At 41.4% G+C, this 19,870-nt stretch overlaps 1 protein-coding gene across 2 annotated transcripts in view; it reads right to left on the reverse strand.

Moving 5' to 3' along the window:
- The window catches only part of FANCC (FA complementation group C), a 269,767-nt gene that overhangs the window by 66,500 nt on the left and 183,397 nt on the right, over positions 1 to 19,870 (reverse strand). For both annotated transcript variants that reach the window (XM_073670977.1, XM_073670976.1), the window contains exons 9-10: positions 19,511 to 19,563; positions 7,167 to 7,266 (exon numbers count right to left, since the gene is read on the reverse strand). In XM_073670977.1, the coding sequence (XP_073527078.1) occupies positions 7,167 to 7,266; positions 19,511 to 19,563 (153 nt within the window). The remainder of the gene's footprint in view (positions 1 to 7,166; positions 7,267 to 19,510; positions 19,564 to 19,870) is intronic.

Below are 19,870 nucleotides of genomic sequence, written 5' to 3' on the forward strand. Positions count from 1 at the left end.
ATATATAAGAAGTACAGTGACAGTGTTGATTACTGTACTTGCCATTTAGTGTAAAGGATTTATAAAAAAAAATATTAGTGTTTTCATGGACCGTCTCTTTAAAAAAGCCGGCCGGCAATTCAGCAGCGGTACCCGACAATTTAGAATGGAAGGAATAGAGCATCACACATAGATTAGATAGATAGAAACATGTCAGTCACATATATATGAAGTACAGTGACAGTGTTGATTACTGTACTTGTCATTTAGTGTTAAAATAAAGGATTTATTTAAAAAAAAATTAGCGTGGGGTTCCCCTTAATTTTAGGCTCTAGCGGAGGTTAAGCAGACGGCTGGGGCAGATGTTTAAAGCCTGGGAAGGGGGTAATACCCATGGAGCTTCCCAGGCTACTAATATCAGCCCCCAGCTGAATGCCTAGCCTTTACTAGCTATTAAAATGGGGGACCCCCCAAAAAATTGACGTGGGGTCCCCTCTATTTTAATAGCTAGCAAAGGCTAGGCAGACAGCTGGGGGCTGATATTAATAGCCCAGGAAGGGTGGCATGAATATTGGCCCCCTCCCAGGCTAGAAACACCAGCCGTCAGCCGCCCCAGAAATGGCACATCCATAGGATGCGCCAATTCTGGCACTTAGCCTCGCTCTTCCCACTGCCCTGTAGCGGTGGCAGTGGGGTAATAGGGCTGGGGTTGATGTCAGCTTATAATGCCAGCTGACATCAAGCCCAGGTTAGTAATGGAGAGGCGTCTATAAGACACCCCCATTACTAACCCCATAGTCAAAGTTAAAAAAAAACACAAACACCCAGAATAAAGTCCTTTAATTGAAATAAAGACACAATTCTTTATTGTTCTAAATTAAACCATACTTACCGTCACGCCCATTCCAGCTGAAGCCAACGATCCCCTGCAATAAAAGAAAAATAATAAAGCAACATCATCCTTACCTTTCCATGGTTCCCACGACAGCTTCAGCTCTGCTACATCGAGATGACAGGCTGGACCGCAGCAGAACGCTGCCATCCAGCCTGTCATCCCGCGGACACTGAGAAGCGCAGGCATGCTTGCGCTCCTCAGCGTCTCTCTGTGACGGCATCCAGATGAGCCGAGGTCATGTCCAATGAACTCGGCTCACCTCATGCACGTCACTGACAGCGTGGGAAAATTCTCCTGCACTCAGCGCTTCAGCGTGAGAATTCTCCCACGCTGAAGCGCTGAGTGCAGGAGAATTCTCCCACGCTGTCAGTGACGTGCATAAGGTGAGCTCATGTCCAATGAACTCAGCTCACCTCATGCACGTCACTGACAGCGTGGGAAAATTCTCCTGCACTCAGCGCTTCAGCGTGAGAATTCCCCATGAATGAATGACCCCATGAATTTCGGGCTTAGGGCCAGCTGATAATGCCAAGCTGGCCCTAACCCCTTTATTACCCAGTGAGCCAACGCATCAGGGCCCTGGATGAGTTGGGTACAGCGCCAGAAGATGGCGCTTCTATGAACGCGCCATTTTCCGGGGTGGCTGCGGACTGCAATTTGCAGCGGGGGTGGCCCAGAAAGCTTGGGCCTCCCTGCGCTGCGGATTCCAGCCCCCAGCTGCCTAGTTGTACCTGGCTGGACTCAAAAACAGGGCGAAGCCCCACGTCAATTTTCTTTAAATTATTTCATGAAATAATTAAGAAAAAAAGGGCTTCCCTATATTGTTGTGTCCGGCCAGGTACAAATAGGCAGCTGGTGGTTGGGGGCAGCCCGTTCCTGCCTGCTGCACCTGACTGGACACAAATATAGTGCGAAGCCCCACGTCAATTTTTTTTAAATTATTTCATGAATTTCCTGAAATAATTGAAAAAAATTGAAGTGGTGCTTCGCACTATATTTGTGTCCAGCCAGGTACAGCAGGCAGGAACGGGCTGCCCCCAACCACCAGCTGCCTATTTGTACCTGGCCGGACACAACAATATAGGGAAGCCCTTTTTTTCTTAATTATTTCATGAATTTCATGAAATAATTAAAAAAAAAATACGTGGGGCTTCGCCCTATTTTTGTGTCCAGCCAGGTACAACTAGGCAGCTGGGGGCTGGAATCTGCAGCGCAGGGAGGCCCAAGCTTTCTGGCCCCCCCCCCACTGCAAATTGCAGTCCGCAGCCACCCCAGAAAATGGCGCGTTCATAGAAGCGCCATCTTCTGGCGCTGTACCCAACTCATCCAGGGCCCTGGTGCGGTGGCTCACTGGGTAATAAAGGGGTTAGGGCCAGCTTGGCATTATCAGCTGGCCCTAAGCCCGAAATTCATGGGGTCACGCCAATATTAGACATGACCGCCATGAATTTCTAGTAAAGTATTTAAAAAAAACACAACACCCAGAATAAAGTCCTTTAATTGAAATAAACACACAATTCTTTATTGTTCTAAATTAAACCATACTTACCATCACACCCATTCCAGCTGAAGCCAACGATCTCCTGCAATAAAAGAAAAATAATAAACCAACCTCATCCTTACCTTTCCATGGTTCCCAGGACGGCTCCAGCTCTGCTACATCGAGATGACAGGCTGGACCACAGCAGAACGCTGCCATCCAGCCTGTCATCCCGCAGACACTGAGAAGAGCAGGCATGCTTGCGCTCCTCAGTGTCTCGCTGTGACGGCATAAAGATGAGCCGAGGTCATGTCCAATGAACTCAGCTCACCTCATGCACGTCACTGGATTTCATTGGACACGATAAAGGTAAAAATCACTGCTGAAAGCAAATCATAAAAAAATGAGACTGGAATTTGCCAAAATGCATATTGACAAGCAACAAAGCTTCTGGGAGAATGTACTTTGGACAGATGAGACAAAACTGGAGCTTTTTTGGCAAGGCACATCAGCTCTGTGTTACAGACGGAAAAATGAAGCATACAAATAAAAGAACATTGGAACTACTATATAACATGGAGAAGACAGGGTTATGTTTTAGGGCTGCTTTGCTGTATCTAGCACATGGTGTCTTGAATCTGTGCAGGGTTCAATGAAATCTCAAAACTATCAAGGAATTCTGAAAAGAAATGTGCTGCACAGTTTTGGAAAGCTTGGCATGAGTCGCAAGTTATGGGTCCTCCAACACGACAATGACCCAAAACACACAATTAAAAACATCAAGAAAGGCCAAGATCAAAGCATTGGACTATTCTGAAGTGGCCTATGAGCCCTGATCTAAATCTGATTAAACATCTGTGGAAGGAGCTGAAACATTCAGTCTAGAGAAGGATCCTATCACACAGGAGACAACTGGAGCAGTTTGCTTATGAGGAGTGAGCCAAAATACCTGTGGACAGGTGCAGAAGTCTCATTGAAAGCTATAGAAATCATATGTCTGCAGTGATTGCCTCAAAAGGTTGTGCAAAAAAATATTAGTTTGTGTGTGCCAGAATTTTTGTCCAGGTCAATTAGTTGTTTTTTTTTTTCTTCTAAATCACAATTCAAAAGCAATGTACGATTTCCATTAGCTAATGCTCAGTAAATTGAAACTGAAATTTACTTTTGTCAGTTTCAAGTTTTTCATTGACCATTGTGGGCTTTTCTTACTTTAAAGAGGTTGTCCACTGCTATATATAATGTGCCCATTAATTTAAACAGTGGAAAGAAGTGTTTTTGTAATTACCTTCCATTGTCATTGTTGCCTGTGAGCGGCGCTATCGCTGACCGCTCACTAGGCATCATGTGACCTGGCTGCAGTCTCCTCAGACATCCGCTGATGTCAAGTCAAGTTCCGGCTGCAGCCGGGCGTGACCCAGAGACACGCACCCCCGTGACTGATGGGCTTTGGGCGGCGTTGCACCGCATGTCACAGCCTAGCATCTAGCGCGAGCTTTCCCTCTCTGCATTTATTGGGACCAGGGCAGAGTAAAATACTGGTTCATGTGGTTCAATCCGGTGCATGCACATTGCAATACTTTGCTCTGCCCTCCACAGGGCAGAAAAGTACGCCTGCGCAGGAGCGCAATGCCAAGGAGACTGTGTGGATGAAGTAGGGACATATGTGATGCAGTGTGTGTGTGTGTGTGTGTGTGTGTGTGTGTGTGTGGTGCATCTTATAGTTCGGATGTACAGTACCTTATAGTCCGGCTGTGGATGGTGGTTGGCAGCGCCGGAGGAGCGGGTCACAGGAGGCAGGAGCCGCCTGCTGCAGTCAACACTATGCCTGCTGTTAAAGAAAACGAATATTCACTGCTCCCCACTCCCATGTGGCGCATGGCAGCGTGTGGAGGAGCATGGCAGCGACGACATATGCTGCTTACACACTGAAATCAACTGCTGGTATCAGAACAGAACGCCGCTGGAGCAGAGGGAAGGTGAGTAGAATAGTTTATTTTTTGTGTGCAGCGTGATAGGGATGGGGGTACCATGCATACCAGGATGGGAATGGGGGTGCCATGCATACCAGGATGGGGGTGCCATGCATACCAAGATGGGGGTGCCATGCATACCAGGATGGGGGTGCCATGCATACCAGGATGGGGGTGCCATGCATACCAGGATGGGGTGCCATGAATACCAGGATGGGGGTGCCATGAATACCAGGATGGGGGTGCCATGCACACCAGGATTGGGATGGGGGTGTCATGCATACCAGGATGGGGGGCCATGTATACCAGGATGGGGGGCCATGTATACCAGGATGGGGGGCCATGTATACCAGGATGGGGATGGGGGCCATGTGCCACGTATATCAGAATGGGGGGGCCATATATACAAGGATGGGGGCATACATATACCAGGATGGGGACTATTAGTACAGAATTGGGGACATTACCCCTATAACAGTGTCAGGTCAGTAGCAGACACCCTCTCCCATAACAGTGCATCATGACCACATTTTTTGCTTCAATTTACCTCCTCTAAAACAGGTGCGTCTTATAGTCCAAAAAATACGGTATAAAATGGAATAAAATTGTACAGAATGGAATTTTTTTTTCTAACACAGAACACAAACTGAGACTGACACTAACAAGCACTATATAAATATATATATATATATATATATATATATATATATATATATTACATATACATACACACACATTTTTACACTAAAAAAGCATCTCCATGTGGAACTGATGGAATAATACTGTGAAAAACTTTATCACTTGGGGTGATGATTTACCATTATGTCTTCCATTGCTTTCATTTGCATATATATGTCATTATATGGTACAATGAACAGATAAAAATTGTGCAAACATTTGTATGGTGTGAACATGATTTTCTATTTGATATTATTGTAGTGTTAACGAGAGGATCTATTGGATACACATTAGGTTCCTCAGTGGCTTCAAAAGAGTTTGGATATGTATATGTGAAATGAAGAGAGCAAATATTGGCACTTAGGAACTTTACAGACTGGCATTAAAGCCTGCCATTGGAGTCTTATACTGGGATGTTAAAAAAGCCAAAAAGGGGCATATAAGGCATTTAAAAGAAAAACATAGTTTTTTAATGGATGCCTCTGAAAAAAAAAAAAGTGTAGCTAACTACGCTTTTAAATGCAGAAAAAAAAGTATACCAGCCTGATGTTGGAAATGTTTGTTTCATATCATATAAAAAAAGCATATGCCTATGTTTGGAGTATTTGTTGGCAGGTTTCCTGGCACATAAGCCATATGTGTTAATAAAAATTTGATGTAAATAGCATTTACTTTTCACATCAAGCAAAACAGAATTAAACAAAGAAAAACTAAAATTTTGGTGTGCACAAAAGTGTTCTAATGTAAATGGTATAAACACCATGCAAAGCAAACAACAAAAATAAGAGTTCTCTCTTTAAATAAACTAAAATGTGTGACTCTAGGATGCATACATTTCTGCCACGTTAACAGATTTAGTTATGTGTCTACTGTACTTGTAGACATCTGTAATTTTTGTGTAAGAATCAATGCACCTGGGGCTACAGCAATCAAAATTTCGATTGACTTGACACAGAACATATTTTAGCTCATGTGCCAAAAGTTCTAAAGTTAAAATAGCCAAAAACACACAAAAAGAACTGAATGCCTGAGGATTAAAACTCATGTCAATATGACTGCAACGCTGTGCTTGTTACTTCAGTAATTACAAAATAAGAGGTTAAAAGATTGAGTGCAATCAGTGCTGCTGGCAATCCGATGGCCATACACTTAAAGGGGTTGGCCACTATTTTACGTGTCCCTTTTATGTGAACAAACTGCCATAGATATGCACTTTACTAAACACTTTGCTTTTCCAAATTTTTCTCTAACCTGAGCTGATCTAATGGTCACATGATCTCTGGCTGATAATCTCCTTGCTTCCTGTGATGTCACATCAAAATCTCCTTCAGTTCCAAGCTCTGGAAATTGACGGGTCGCCGTGGCTTTAAGTGTGAGTGGGCGTGACTCTATTCAGCAGAGCTCACCCTGTTCCTGTGCATGCTGCAGATATGTTTCCCCAGCAGATCCAGTACCCTCCTGTATCTGTATGAAACATCCCATTATCTATCTATCCCATCTATCTCTGTCAGTGAGGGGAACTAGGGGATAATCTTTATTGGCATGGTCGGTGTTCTGGTGCTTTGTGCATTACTTCTGTTCCATGTAACAGGGTCCAGTACAGGAGATCATGCTGAACCTGTGCGCTGGGGGAGGAGTGGGAGGGGTTTAAGAGTTTTCTTTCAAGGGGTGTGCTAACTATTGGCTGGCAGCCCAGTACAAGGAATGATGGGAAATGTAAGAAAAGAGCAGAGGATTCTGAAGAGGAAGTGATGAATGTGTTAGCAGAGTTGATGCCAGGACATAGGAAGTATGAAGACAGACATAAAAACAACATAAAAAATGGCAGGAAAAGTATATGGGGATCATTAGGGGCATCATCCTTAGGAATTTATGGCAAAACCAGTAACTCGATTAGGATAGTGGACAACCTCTCACTATACCATACATTTTAGTTGGCATGGATTTTAATATAACTTTGATTTTAGATTTTGAGGCAGTTTTTGAACGAGTATTATTCACATTTTATGAGGATTTAAAAGTAATAAAATCATTAAACCATACATGTACAAGGGACACACATTAAATGGGATTTGGCTTATTTGGGAAAAATGAAACATGATAATCTGTTCTCATTACAAAAGATTTTAGTAATGAATAATATACAGAAATGTTTTTACATCACCTTTGCGTTGTCCTTATAATATTCATGGATAAAGCAATTGGTAAATAATCGTATGATTGTTATTATTTTATGGTTTCCTCCACTTTCCAAAATAGCACTCCTAGGAAGAAATAAACTCATTGGTAGAAATTAACCTTAGAACTGATAATAAATATGATAAGATAGGCTGACTGATGTAATAAATCAGCCAATTCAGCATAATGAATGCTGGAATATCATGTTTGTGCATTTAGATGGAATCTGTCAGCAGGTTTTTGATATCTCATCTCAGAGCCGCCTAATGTAGGGAAAGAGACCTTGAATCCAACGATGTATCACTTAATTTACTGGCTGCAGCCATTCTGACACAATCAGAGCTTTTAGATTTAGCTATGGCAGAGGTGAGGAATCTGCCCCCACCCACAACGGGCTCTGTATATACAACGTCTATAGACAGTGAGCAGCTTATCACAGGAGGGGGCGGAGTCAGACCAGGGGAGTAACACTGCTAGGTGCCAGTAATGATCAGTTCCTGGTGCTAAAATAATAATTTCAAGCAAACAACAAGAGGAGCATGATAAGATAAGCATTGCTGAAATCAGTGTTTTAACCCCTACAGCATGCGGTCTTCAGATTACATAGCAAAAAACAGCTGACAGATTCCATTTAATCAACAATTAGTTAAAAAAAAAAAAAAGGGCAACCATTTAAGGCACTGTTTTAAAGGGGTTGTGCCACGATCAAAAGTATATTTTAATCAACAGATCTTGGAATAATAATAACTTCCACAATTGGATGTGTTTAAATAAAATGTTCCTGTGCTGAGATAATCTGATCAATGTTCCCCTGTGTAATGGCTGTGTCTGACTGTGCAGGAACAAGGTATGATCATACCACAGCTCCTGGGCAGGGGAGGAAGCAAAAGAATATACTGATATTACAGCAAAGAATCACAGCCGATTATTTCTTTGAGGTAAAATATTGTTTAAAAACAGGCAGTGAAATGTTTAAAGAGGTGGTCCACTACAATGTATAATTCGCCCATCAATTTAAACCTTTTAAATAAGTATTTTTGTAAATACCTTATGTTGTCATATTTGCCTGTGAGCGGCGCTATCGCTGCTTGCTCAATCCCGATCACTTGAGCCCCTTCTGCAGCCACAACTGACATCTAATGTCACGTCAACTTCCGGACTCCCTTGCATCACAGAATGTGTGACCCAGTCGCATGCACTCCCCTTGATTGACTGGGCTGTGGGTGGCGTTTCACCGCATATCCCAGCCCAGTATCCAGCGAGCGCTTTCCCTCTCTCTTCTGCTTGCACTGACTGCAAGCGCGCGCTAGATAGTGGGCTGTGACGTGCGTTAATACACTGCATACAGCCCAGTCAATCAGGGGGGTGCACGCCACTGGGTCACGCCTCGGTGATGCAAGGGAGTCCGCAAGTTAACGGGACATCGGCAGATGGTAGGGGTAAAGTAATCAGGACTGAGTGAGCAGCAATAGCGCCGCTCACTGGCAAATATTGCATTTACAAAAATACTTACAGTTATATGAAAAAGTTTGGGCACCCCTATTAATCTTAAGCTTAATGTTTTATAAAAATTGGTGTTTTTGCAACAGCTATTTCAGTTTGATATATGAAATAACTTTTGGACACAGTAATGTTTCTGCCTTGAAATGAGGTTTATTGTACTAACAGAAAATGTGCAATCTGCATTCAAACAAAATTTGACAGGTGCATAAGTATGGGCACCCTTATCATTTTCTTGTTTTAAATACTCCTACCTACTTTTTACTGACTTACTAAAGCACTTTTTTTGGTTTTGTAACCTCATTGAGCTTTGAACTTCATAGCCAGGTGTATGCAATCATGAGAAAAGCTACTTAAAGTGGCCACTTGCAAGTTGTTCTCCTGTTTGAATCTCCTCTGAAGAGTGGCATCATGGGCTCCTCAAAACAATTGTCAAATGATCTGAAAACAAAGATTATTCAACATAGTTGTTCAGGGGAAGGATACAAAAAGCTGTCTCAGAGATTTAACCTGTCAGTTTCCACTGTGAGGAACATAGTAAGGAAATGGAAGAACACAGGGACAGTTCTTGTTAAGGCCAGAAGTGGCAGGCCAAGAAAAACATCAGAAAGGCAGAGAAGAAGAATGGTGAGATCAGTCAATGACAATCCTCAGACCACCTCCAGAGAGCTGCAGCATCAACTTGCTGCATCGGTCAACTATACAACGCACTTTGCACAAGGAGAAGCTGTATGGGAGAGTGATGCGAAAGAAGCCATTTCTGCAAGCACGCCACAAACATAGTCGGCTGAGGTATGCAAAAGCACATTTGGAGAAGCCAATTTCTTTTTGGAAGAAGGTCCTGTGGACTGATGAAACCAAGATTGAGTTGTTTGGTCATACAAAAAGGCGTTATGCATGGCGGCAGAAAAACACAGCATTCCAAGAAAAACACTTGCTACCCACAGTAAAATTTGGTGGAGGTTCCATCATGTTTTGGGGCTGTGTGGCCAATGCCGGCACCGGGAATCTTGTTAAAGTTGAGGGACGCATGGATTCCATTCAGTATCAGCAGATTCTTGACAATAATGTTCAAGAATCAGTGATAAAGTTGAAGTTACGCAGGGGATGGATCTTTCAGCAAGACAATGATCCAAAACACCGCTCCAAATCTACTCAGGCATTCATGCAGAGGAACAATTACAATGTTCTGGAATGGCCATCCCAGTCCCCAGACCTGAATATCATTGAACATCTGTGGGATCATTTGAAGAGGGCTGTCCATGCTCGGCGACCATCAAACTTAACTGAGCTGGAATTGTTTTGTAAAGAGGAATGGTCAAAATACCTTCATCCAGGATCTCATTAAAAGCTACAGGAAGCGACTAGAGGCTGTTATTTTTTGCAAAAGGAGGATCTACTAAATATTAATGTCACTTTTCTGGTGAGGTGCCCATACTTATGCACCTGTCAAATTTTGTTTGAATGCATATTGCACATTTTCTGTTAGTACAATAAACCTCATTTCAAGGCAGAAACATTACTGTGTCCAACAGTTATTACATATATCAAACTGAAATAGTTGTTGTAAAAACACCAATTTTTATAAAACAATAAGCTTAAGATTAATAGGGGTGCCCAAACTTTTTCATATAACTGTATTTAAAAGGTTTAAATCGACGGGCGAATTATACACTGTAGTGGACCACCTCTAAGAATAAGGTACGATCCCCTGCTGTAATGTCTGTATACTCTTTTGCTTCCTCCCCTGCTCAGGAGATGTGGTATGATCAGACCATGTTCCTGCATGGTCAGACACAGCCATTACATAGTACACAGCAGAGGCACATTTATAAGATTATCTCGGCACACAATTTTTTTTTAAAACACATCCAATTGTGGAGTTTATTTTTATATTATATTATATAATTATGTACAAGGTGGTGCTATATAAATTAATAATAATAATAATAATAATAATAATAATATGGGTAGGTTTTAATATATAGGCCCATGAGAACCATTTCAGGGCTAAATTGGGCCCTAAAAAGTAGGTTTGGAATTTTTTCTTAGAAATTTGAAAAATTAAGAGCTAAACTTAAAAGCCTTCTAATATTCTAAACAAATAAAGGGACATACAAATAAAGCAAACATAAAGAAGCCATATATCTACTGTTCTGTAAACATATCAAACACCATTAAAATAAAACACAATGTGTCAAGAAGTGGCACATGAAAAACAGAATTAAAGGGAATCTGTCAGCAGTTTTTGCTATGTAATCTGAGGACAGAATGAGGTAGGGGTCAAAACACTCAAATTCAATGTGTCACTTATCAGGCTGTGTGCCATTTGCCTACAAATGAAGGTTTTATCACTAGGACATTATGACTGTTGTGACTTCCTGCTGCACGAGCAGTGGTTTGACTATGCTCCCTCCTCTGATAAGCTGATTACTGTCAATAGACAATGTACATAGAAAGTCTAGTTTGGGCGGAGTTAGCTTTCTCAGCTCTGCTTCATGATATATCTAAGAACTCTGATTGCATCAGAACAGCTGCACCAAGTAAAATTAGTGATACATCACTGGAATCAGGGTCTCTTTTCCTACATTACGCTGCTCTCAGGTGAGGTGGCAAAAACCTGGTGACAAATTCCCTTCAAGTCAGTAAGCCTAAACATTGGCGGCATCCTTAAAGGGTAATTAAACTTCTAGACATTAAATATTATAATCCTGTAAATTAGGGGTGGCCCCAGCCTGGAAACCCCCACTGATAACTCAAACCACAGGCCAGAAGAGCTCAGCTAATACACGATGTACAAACCCATAAACTGTCAATTGAGTGTGTACACTGCTGTTCACACAGTTTGAGCAATCAGTTGGTGTCTAACGAACCAAACCTCAACCCATCAACAAGGCATTTAAAGGGCATGGATGTTTAGAAGTTTACTTTAAGGAGTAAAACTCTAAGTACCAGGTTGTGTTTCAAGGGCTTATAAAATTAGTTTGAGATTGATGAAAAATTATACATGTATTTCTAAAGTAAATTCAGATCGCCTAGAACAAGGAAAAGAAAAACGTTAGCGTACATTGTCAAGTTTAAAGGAAATGAACATCAATATGTTCTTGAAGTTCAATACATGGAACATACAGTACAGACCAAAAGTTTGGACACACCTTCTCATTTAAAGATTTTTCTGTATTTTCATGACTATGAAAATTGTACATTCACACTGAAGGCATCAAAACTATGAATTAACACATGCAGAATTATATACTTAACAAAAAAGTGTGAAACAACTGAAAATATGTCTTATATTCTAGGTTCTGCAAAGTAGCCACCTTTTGCTTTGATTACTGCTTTGCACACTCTTGGCATTCTCTTGATGAGCTTCAAGAGGTAGTCACTGGAAATGGTCTTCCAACAATCTTGAAGGAGTTCCCAGAGAAGCTTAGCACTTGTTGGCCCTTTTGCCTTCACTCTGCGGTCCAGCTCACCCCAAACCATCTCGATTGGGTTCAGGTCTGGTGACTGTGGAGGCTAGGTCATCTGGCGTAGCACCCCATCACTCTCCCTCTTGGTCAATTAGCCCTTACACAGCCTGGAGGTGTGTTTGGGGTCATTGTCCTGTTGAAAAATAAATGATGGTCCAACTAAACGCAAACCGGATGGAATAGCATGCCGCTGCAAGATGCTGTGGTAGCCATGCTGGTTCAGTATGCCTTCAATTTTGAATAAATCCCCAACAGTGTCACCAGCAAAGCACCCCCACACCATCACACCTCCTCCTCCATGCTTCACGGTGGGAACCAGGCATGTAGAGTCCATCCGTTCACCTTTTCTGCGTCGCACAAAGACACAGTGGTTGGAACCAAAGATCTCAAATTTGGACTCATCAGACCAAAGCACAGATTTCCACTGGTCTAATGTCCATTCCTTGTGTTCTTTAGCCCAAACAAGTCTCTTCTGCTTGTTGCAGTGGTTTCCTAGCTGCTATTTTACCATGAAGGCCTGCTGCACAAAGTCTCCTCTTAACAGTTGTTGAAGAGATGTGTCGGCTGCTAGAAATCTGTGTGGCATTGATCTGGTCTCTAATCTGAGCTGCTGTTAACCTGCGAATTCTTAGGCTGGTGACTCGGATAAACTTATCCTCAGAAGCAGAGGTGACTCTTGGTCTTCCTTTCCTGGGGCAGTCCTCATGTGAGCCAGTTTCTTTGTAGCGCTTGATGGTTTTTCCAACTGCACTTGGGGACACTTTCAAAGTTTTCCCAATTTTTTGCACTGTCTGACCTTCATTTCTTAAAGTAATGATGGCCACTCGTTTTTCTTTACTTAGCTGCCTTTTTCTTGCCATAATACAAATTGTAACAGTCTATTCAGTAGGACTATCAGCTGTGTATCAACCAGACTTCTGCACAACACAACTGATGGTCCCAACCCCATTTATAAGGCAAGAAATCCCACTTATCAAACCTGACAGGGTACACCTGTGAAGTGAAAACCATTTCCGGTGACTAACTCTTGAAGCTCATCAAGAGAATGCCAAGAGTCTGCAAAGCAGTCATGAAAGCAAAAGGTGGCTACTTTCAAGAACCTAGAGTATAAGACATATTTTCAGTCGTTTCACACTTTTTTTGTTAGGTATATAATTCCACATGTGTTAATTCATAGTTTTGATGCCTTCAGTGTGAATGTACAATTTTCAAAGTCATGAAAATACAGAAAAATCTTTAAATGAGAAGGTGTGTCCAAACTTTTGGTCTGTACTGTATACCATAAGGGGGATTGATGGATTTAAAAACATTTTAGTGCAGAATCACCTGCAAGCATTTTTAGGCCAATTTTACACCATTTGCAGGAAATAGTTTATCTTAGTACAAAAATAAGCACCAGAAAGACCATTGACAATCTGTCTAAATAAAATCTATAGTACATTAGTTATTTCAACACTTCAAGGATCTGAGAAGGGTTTAATACCTTTATTGTATACACCGTAAACTGTGCAGACAGGTGAGCGATGTTTATACTTTTTGTGAGCCGGCCAATGCCAAGGCATTTGCAGCTTTTATCATCGTTACATAGGTTAAAAAAAGATAGATTCATGAAGTTAAATTAAACCTTTCTCCTTCAAATATATATATCAATGATATTATTCATAACTCACAATACAATTTCTTAAGAAGGAAGCATCCAACCCATTTTTAAATTTTGTTTTAGTATCTGCCATTACTACCTCTTGCAGTAGGGCATTCCACAGTCTGACTGCTCTAACTGTAAAGAACACTTTTTTAGATGACAGAATCACCTTTCCTGGAAGGAATACATCATGTGCCAGTCCTTTGTATCGACACACATGTATTTATACATATAAATAGATTTTTTTCTAAGACAAAAAAGCCCGCCTTTTCTAACCTCTCATCATAGGAGACACTTTCCATCCCAATTAATAATCATGTTGGTGCCTTTGACAAGACTCTAAATTTCCAATATCCTGTTTAGATTTTGGTGCCCAAAACAGGATCCAGTATTCTAGATGTGAGCTTATAAGTGATTTATAGAGGGGTAATAATACATTGGGTTCATGGTTTTTAATCTCTTTTTATACACATTAAAATCTTGTTTGCTTTTGCGGCTGCTGCTTGAGATTGAGTACTGCTGCTCAGCTTACTTGTAACCAGAATACCCAAGTCCTTCTCCTGTTCTGTAGTCCCTAGTATATTTCCATGTAATGGATCCGTCAGATGTGGTAAGAATTATAAAATAGTTAACATATATAAAATGATATTTAAAAGAAGGAGAGCCAATACTTGTAGTTTGAGGTGAGAAAGACCTCAGCATTTTTCTATGTATTTAAAGGGCTTGACTTAGTGATTCATTCAGTGATGAAATTATTAATGGGTTGCATGTACTAGTTTTACATTCGTCATAAATTGAACATTTTTTTTTTACAATATAAAATTAGTAAACCTAAAAGGGGTATTCCCATTTCCAAGATCCTATCCCAATATGTACTAGGTATAATAATAATAATATTAGCAAATAACTATACTACATTTTTAATTGGAGGTATGTGCAAAATAGCAGTTTTTAAAACAACTGGGAAAAAGCTCAATCTTCATAATAGCATTTATTTCCATATACACAAAGGCACGGAGAGCTGTACATTTGACGCGCCCCTGGGCCTGCTGTGTCGCGCAGCGTCTCGCGCACGGGGCTTACCCGGAACCGGATCAGATGAGGGTTGTAGTCTCCGAGTGGCGGGGACCCGGTCCGTGCCCAGGGAGTCAAACTCAGTGTGTGGCAGTCTTGATAGGTGTTATTTGAGTGTCGACTACGCCACCCGTTGATTTGCAGCTATGGAGCTGCCGCTGCAGGGCAGACCGCTGAGGCCGGTGTAGAATTGTGCAGCGTGATAGTATAACCCCCAACGGGAGGGGTATGGCCTCAGGGCAGCCGACGTGGAAAATGAGGGTAGCAGGAACCACTCAGAGACGGTGCGGTGTAATTCAGGGTCTTTACTGGTAACAACGATAGACCCTCCCGGAGTACTTGCTAGCGAACGGGGCCTGGTCAGTCCTTGAGCAGATGGGATCTCCCCTGGCCAGGCGGAGTTGTAGGCCTCCCAAACTGGCTGTACTCTTCTGGCTACCTTGCTAGAAGCGGATATAAGTAGCCCACGTCCCTGAGTGTACCGTGTGGTGCTCACCCGTATGGCCGGTGACTCGGGGCCTTCTAATGGCTTCCGCTCCACGATGGCGGTGCTGGTCCCACGCGTGTGACCGTGCCTTCGGGTTTCTGGGCCTGAGGACCTGAAATCCCCTGCCGGTCGGCTTCTGCTGCTGGGTAAGAGTTAGTCCCCACAGCCTCGGACGCCGGGTCCGGTAAGAAAGCTTCTCAGTCAGGGCGAGCTCTGCAGCTGCCAGCCCCTGACTTGTAGTAGTATTGCTCCCACTGAGCTTCTGCTGTTTCTTCCTATGACTGTTTCTTGTCTCTACTCTCCTAGACTCCTAACCCTGCTTCAGCCCCGGGTTTATATAGGGGAAGTTCTTCCCCTCCCAAGACTGGGCAGGAGGTGTGGCATGCACAGGATCCCTGACCAAAGGACCTCCCACCTGCTCTCAGACATAACATTACATTACTGTGGAAACCAGACCCCTGGGGTGCCACACATTCAATGCCAAATGAAAACAAGAGCAAAATATAAATTTTTAAACTTAAAATGAAGAAAAAGAAATAATAGTCTGTTCAAAAAAATAGCAGTGTCTACATTTTCATTTACAAACTGGAATATCTACAGTATAAACTGAAATTTGTTTACAGACTTAGCTTTCTTGTTATTCATTGAACTAATATTTAGTTGTATGAGCTTTATTTCTGATAATGGCTTTACATCTGTGTGGCTTGGAGTCAACTAACATCCGACACCTGCGAACAGATATTCCAGCCCCAGCTGACTGGACTTCATTCCACAATTCTTTTGAATTCTTAGGTTTTGTATCAAAAGCAGCATTTTTTATGTCACTCTATAAATTCACAAATCGGATTGAGGTCGGGGATTGGGCTGGCCACTTCATAACATTAATGTTGTTGGTCGGGAACCAGGATGCTGCCCGCTTGCTGGTGTTTGGGGTCATTGTCCTGCTGAGACACCCATCTCAAGGGCATTTCTTCTTTAGCATAAGGCAACATGACCTCTTCCAGTATTTTCATATATTCAAACTGGTCCATGGTGCCTGGTATTTGATAAATGGGCCCAACTCCATAGTATGAGAAACATGCCCAAACCATTATGCTTGCATCTCTATGACTTACAGTCTTCACAGTGTACTGCGGCTTGAATTGAGTCGTCTCTCAAACTGTCTACGGCATTTAAACCCAATAAGAACAATATTGCACCACCTTTCTTGAGGTCAGTCAATATGTTCTTTGGCAAACTAACTTTTGCAACACGTCTTTTTTTCGCAATGGTACTTTACGAGGGTTTATTGCAAATAGTTTGGCTTCACTTAGGCGTCTTTTCATGGTTGCAGGACTCACAGGTAACTGAAGATCTTCTTTGATCTCCTTGTAGCTGATCATTGGATGATTCTTTGTCATTCTTGTGATTCTATGATCTATGGGGATGGTAGTATTTCTTTTCCTACCACGTGTTTCAGGTTTTGTTGGCCATTTTAAGGCACTGGAAATCTTTTGGCTGAGCAGGCAATTATTTCCTGTACTTCTTTATATGTTTTCCCCTCTCCAATTAACTTCTTGATCAAAGTTCTTTTTTCTTTCAGTGCAATGTCTGGAACGAACCATTTTACTCACTGAGCAAGGGGTAAAACCAGCAGGTACAACATTTGCTACCCTCCTTTTTTAAACAAGGGCCATAGTTGACACCTGTTTCTTCACAGAATGAATGACCTCACTAATTGAACTTCACACTGCTATTAATTAGAACAATTACACAAAATTAGTAACAAAAGCGCGCATGTCATGACTGTTGATTCTGTTTGTTGTCCATTACTTGCCTACACCCACAGTAGTGTTCAAAATAATAGCAGTCCAATATGACTAACCAGATTAATCATTGTTTTTGGTATACATTATATTACCACATGTCAAACAATTTACCAGTTGGTGCAGTAGATTTTAAGAAAACCAACAGACTCAGCATTCATGATCTGCATGTTTTTGAGTCTGTGTATTTGAATAATTAATTGAAAGGGGATGTGTTCAAAACAATAGCAGTGTAGAGTTCAATTATTGAGGTCAATCACTCTGTGAAGAAATAGGTGTGAATCAGGTGGCCCTTATTTAAGGGTGAAGCCAGCACATGTTGTACATGCATTTCTCCTTCAAAGCTTGAGAAATATGGGTCGTTAGAGACTTAGAGACATTGTTCAGAAGAACAGCGTATTTTGAGTAAAAAGTTGATTGGAGAGGGTAAAAATTATAAAGAAGTGCAGACAATGATAGGCTATTCAGCTAAAATTATCTCCAATGCTTTAAAATGGAAAGCAAAACCAGAGAAACGTGGAAAAAAACGGAAGGCTACCATTCGAATGGATCAAAGAATAGCCAGAATGGCAAAGGCTTAGCCAGTGACCAGCTCCAGGAAAATCAAAGACAGTCTCAAGTTTCCTGTGAGTACTGTGACAGTTAGAAGACGCCTGTGTGAAGCTAATCTTTTAGCAAGAAGTCCCGCAAAGTCCCACTGTTTAAAAAAAAAACAAACAAAAAAAAAACACATACTGAAGCAGATACAATTTGGCAAAGAACACATCAACTGACCTAAAGAGAAATGGAGAAACATTATGTGGACTGATGAAAGTAAAATTGTTATTTTTGGGTCCAAGGGCCACAGACAGTTCGTCAGACGACCCCCAAATTCTGCATTCAAGACATAGGACACTCTGAAGACAGTGAAACATGGTGGTGCAAGCATCATGATATGGGCATGTTTCTCTTACTATGGTGCCGGACCTATTTACCACATATCAGGGATCATGGACCAGTTTGCATATATTAAAATATTTGAAGAAGTCATGTTGCCTTATGCTGAAGAGGATATGCCCTTGAAATGGGTGTTTCAACAAGACAACGACCCTAAACACACCAGCAAAAGAGCAAAATCTTTGTTCCAGTCCAACAAAATTGAGGTTATGGAGTGACAAGCCCAATCCCCGGACCTTAATCCGATAGAACACTTGTGGGGTGACATAAAAAATGCAGTTTCTGAGGCAAAGCCAACAAATGCCAAAAAATTGTGGGATGTAGTGAAAACAACCTGGGCTGAAATTACAGTTGACAGGTGCCATAAGATGGTTGACTCTATGCAACATAGATGTGAAGCAGTTCTAAAAAAATCTGTGGGTATATAACTAAATATTAGGTTAGTGATTCACAGGAATGCTACAGCCACAAAAAAAAAGTACATATTGTTTTTCAAAACAGCCTGTTATTTTTTTGTTATTTTCTGTAAAGTAGTTACAAATTATAAACATTTCTCTTCATGTTTAGAATGAGAAAACAGTGTGCAATGTTCCCAATGCATGGAAATAAAAACTAGTATAAAGATTTTGTGCTTAACTCATGATTTTGAACACACTGCTATTATTTTGAACACTACTGTACTTATGAATTTTTTCAATATTATATAATGTTTAATGCCAAAACAGTAATTAAAACACTTTAATGATGTTAGACTTCAATTATTTTGCACATAACAGTATAGTTCTTCAGATTCACTATGTCACTTTCCCCATGTAGGTCATTGCAGTAGCTTATGTATCTATAGTTACGACCACTCATATTGACAGTTAATTGTTAGTGGTTTTTAACCATGGAGAGCTAAGCTACTGCAATACCCTGCACATGGGGTAAGTGACATCGCGAATCAAAAGAACTATACTACATTTCTAATTGGAGGTAATGGCTAATATTATTACACCTTCTACATATTGGGATAGGTTCTTGGAGATGGGAATACCCCCTTTAAGGTCTCCATACACACTAGATTGTAGTTAGCTGAACAATTGTTCGGTTGACCGTTAACTCACCAGACTCCCCCATACACAGGAACGCTCATCTTGGCCAAGTGTTGCATTTTCTATGAGAGTCGTTGCTTATTCAGAACAGAAGAATCAGCAGTTTGAAATCCAATGGGTCGGCTCCTTCTCTAACCAGACATGGTCTGATGGTCCTGAATCTTGCCCTACAGGTTATTAGTTGATCCCACTCATATTGGCGGTTCGGTCAACTTTTGTTTAACATGTATTGAGGCCACCAGTGCACATCCGCTCAACATCAGAAAAAGCATTCATTTGGGCAAAGGTATTCTGCTGGCTGCCCGTCACAAAGTCTTACCTGAAAAAGTCCTCAATTACTCTGAATATGCACAGGTGACAAGCAGCTTGAGGCTAGGGAGCAAATGACAAGAAAATCACATAAAACGGTTTTTTTGTCATTTATTTGATAGCAACTCTATCAGCAACACTTAAACTATATGGACAACTTCACGGACATTTTTTTTTCTTTTTTAACATAAATTATGACTATTTCTTCAACATAGTAAATGGATAAGCTGGCTCAAACTGCCAACTAGAGGTAGGTGCTCAGAAGAAAAATTATTTCAAAAGCACATGAAGTTACTTCGGCATTCAATTAAGAAATAGGTCATCTTAATTTATAGTTTTTATTGTGATAACCAACCCATGCAGAACAGAA

The sequence above is a fragment of the Phyllobates terribilis genome, unplaced genomic scaffold (genome assembly GCF_046119375.1).
Source record: "Phyllobates terribilis strain yellow unplaced genomic scaffold, ASM4611937v1 Scaffold_1__5_contigs__length_1240528914, whole genome shotgun sequence".
Classification (NCBI taxonomy): Eukaryota; Metazoa; Chordata; class Amphibia; order Anura; family Dendrobatidae; genus Phyllobates; species Phyllobates terribilis.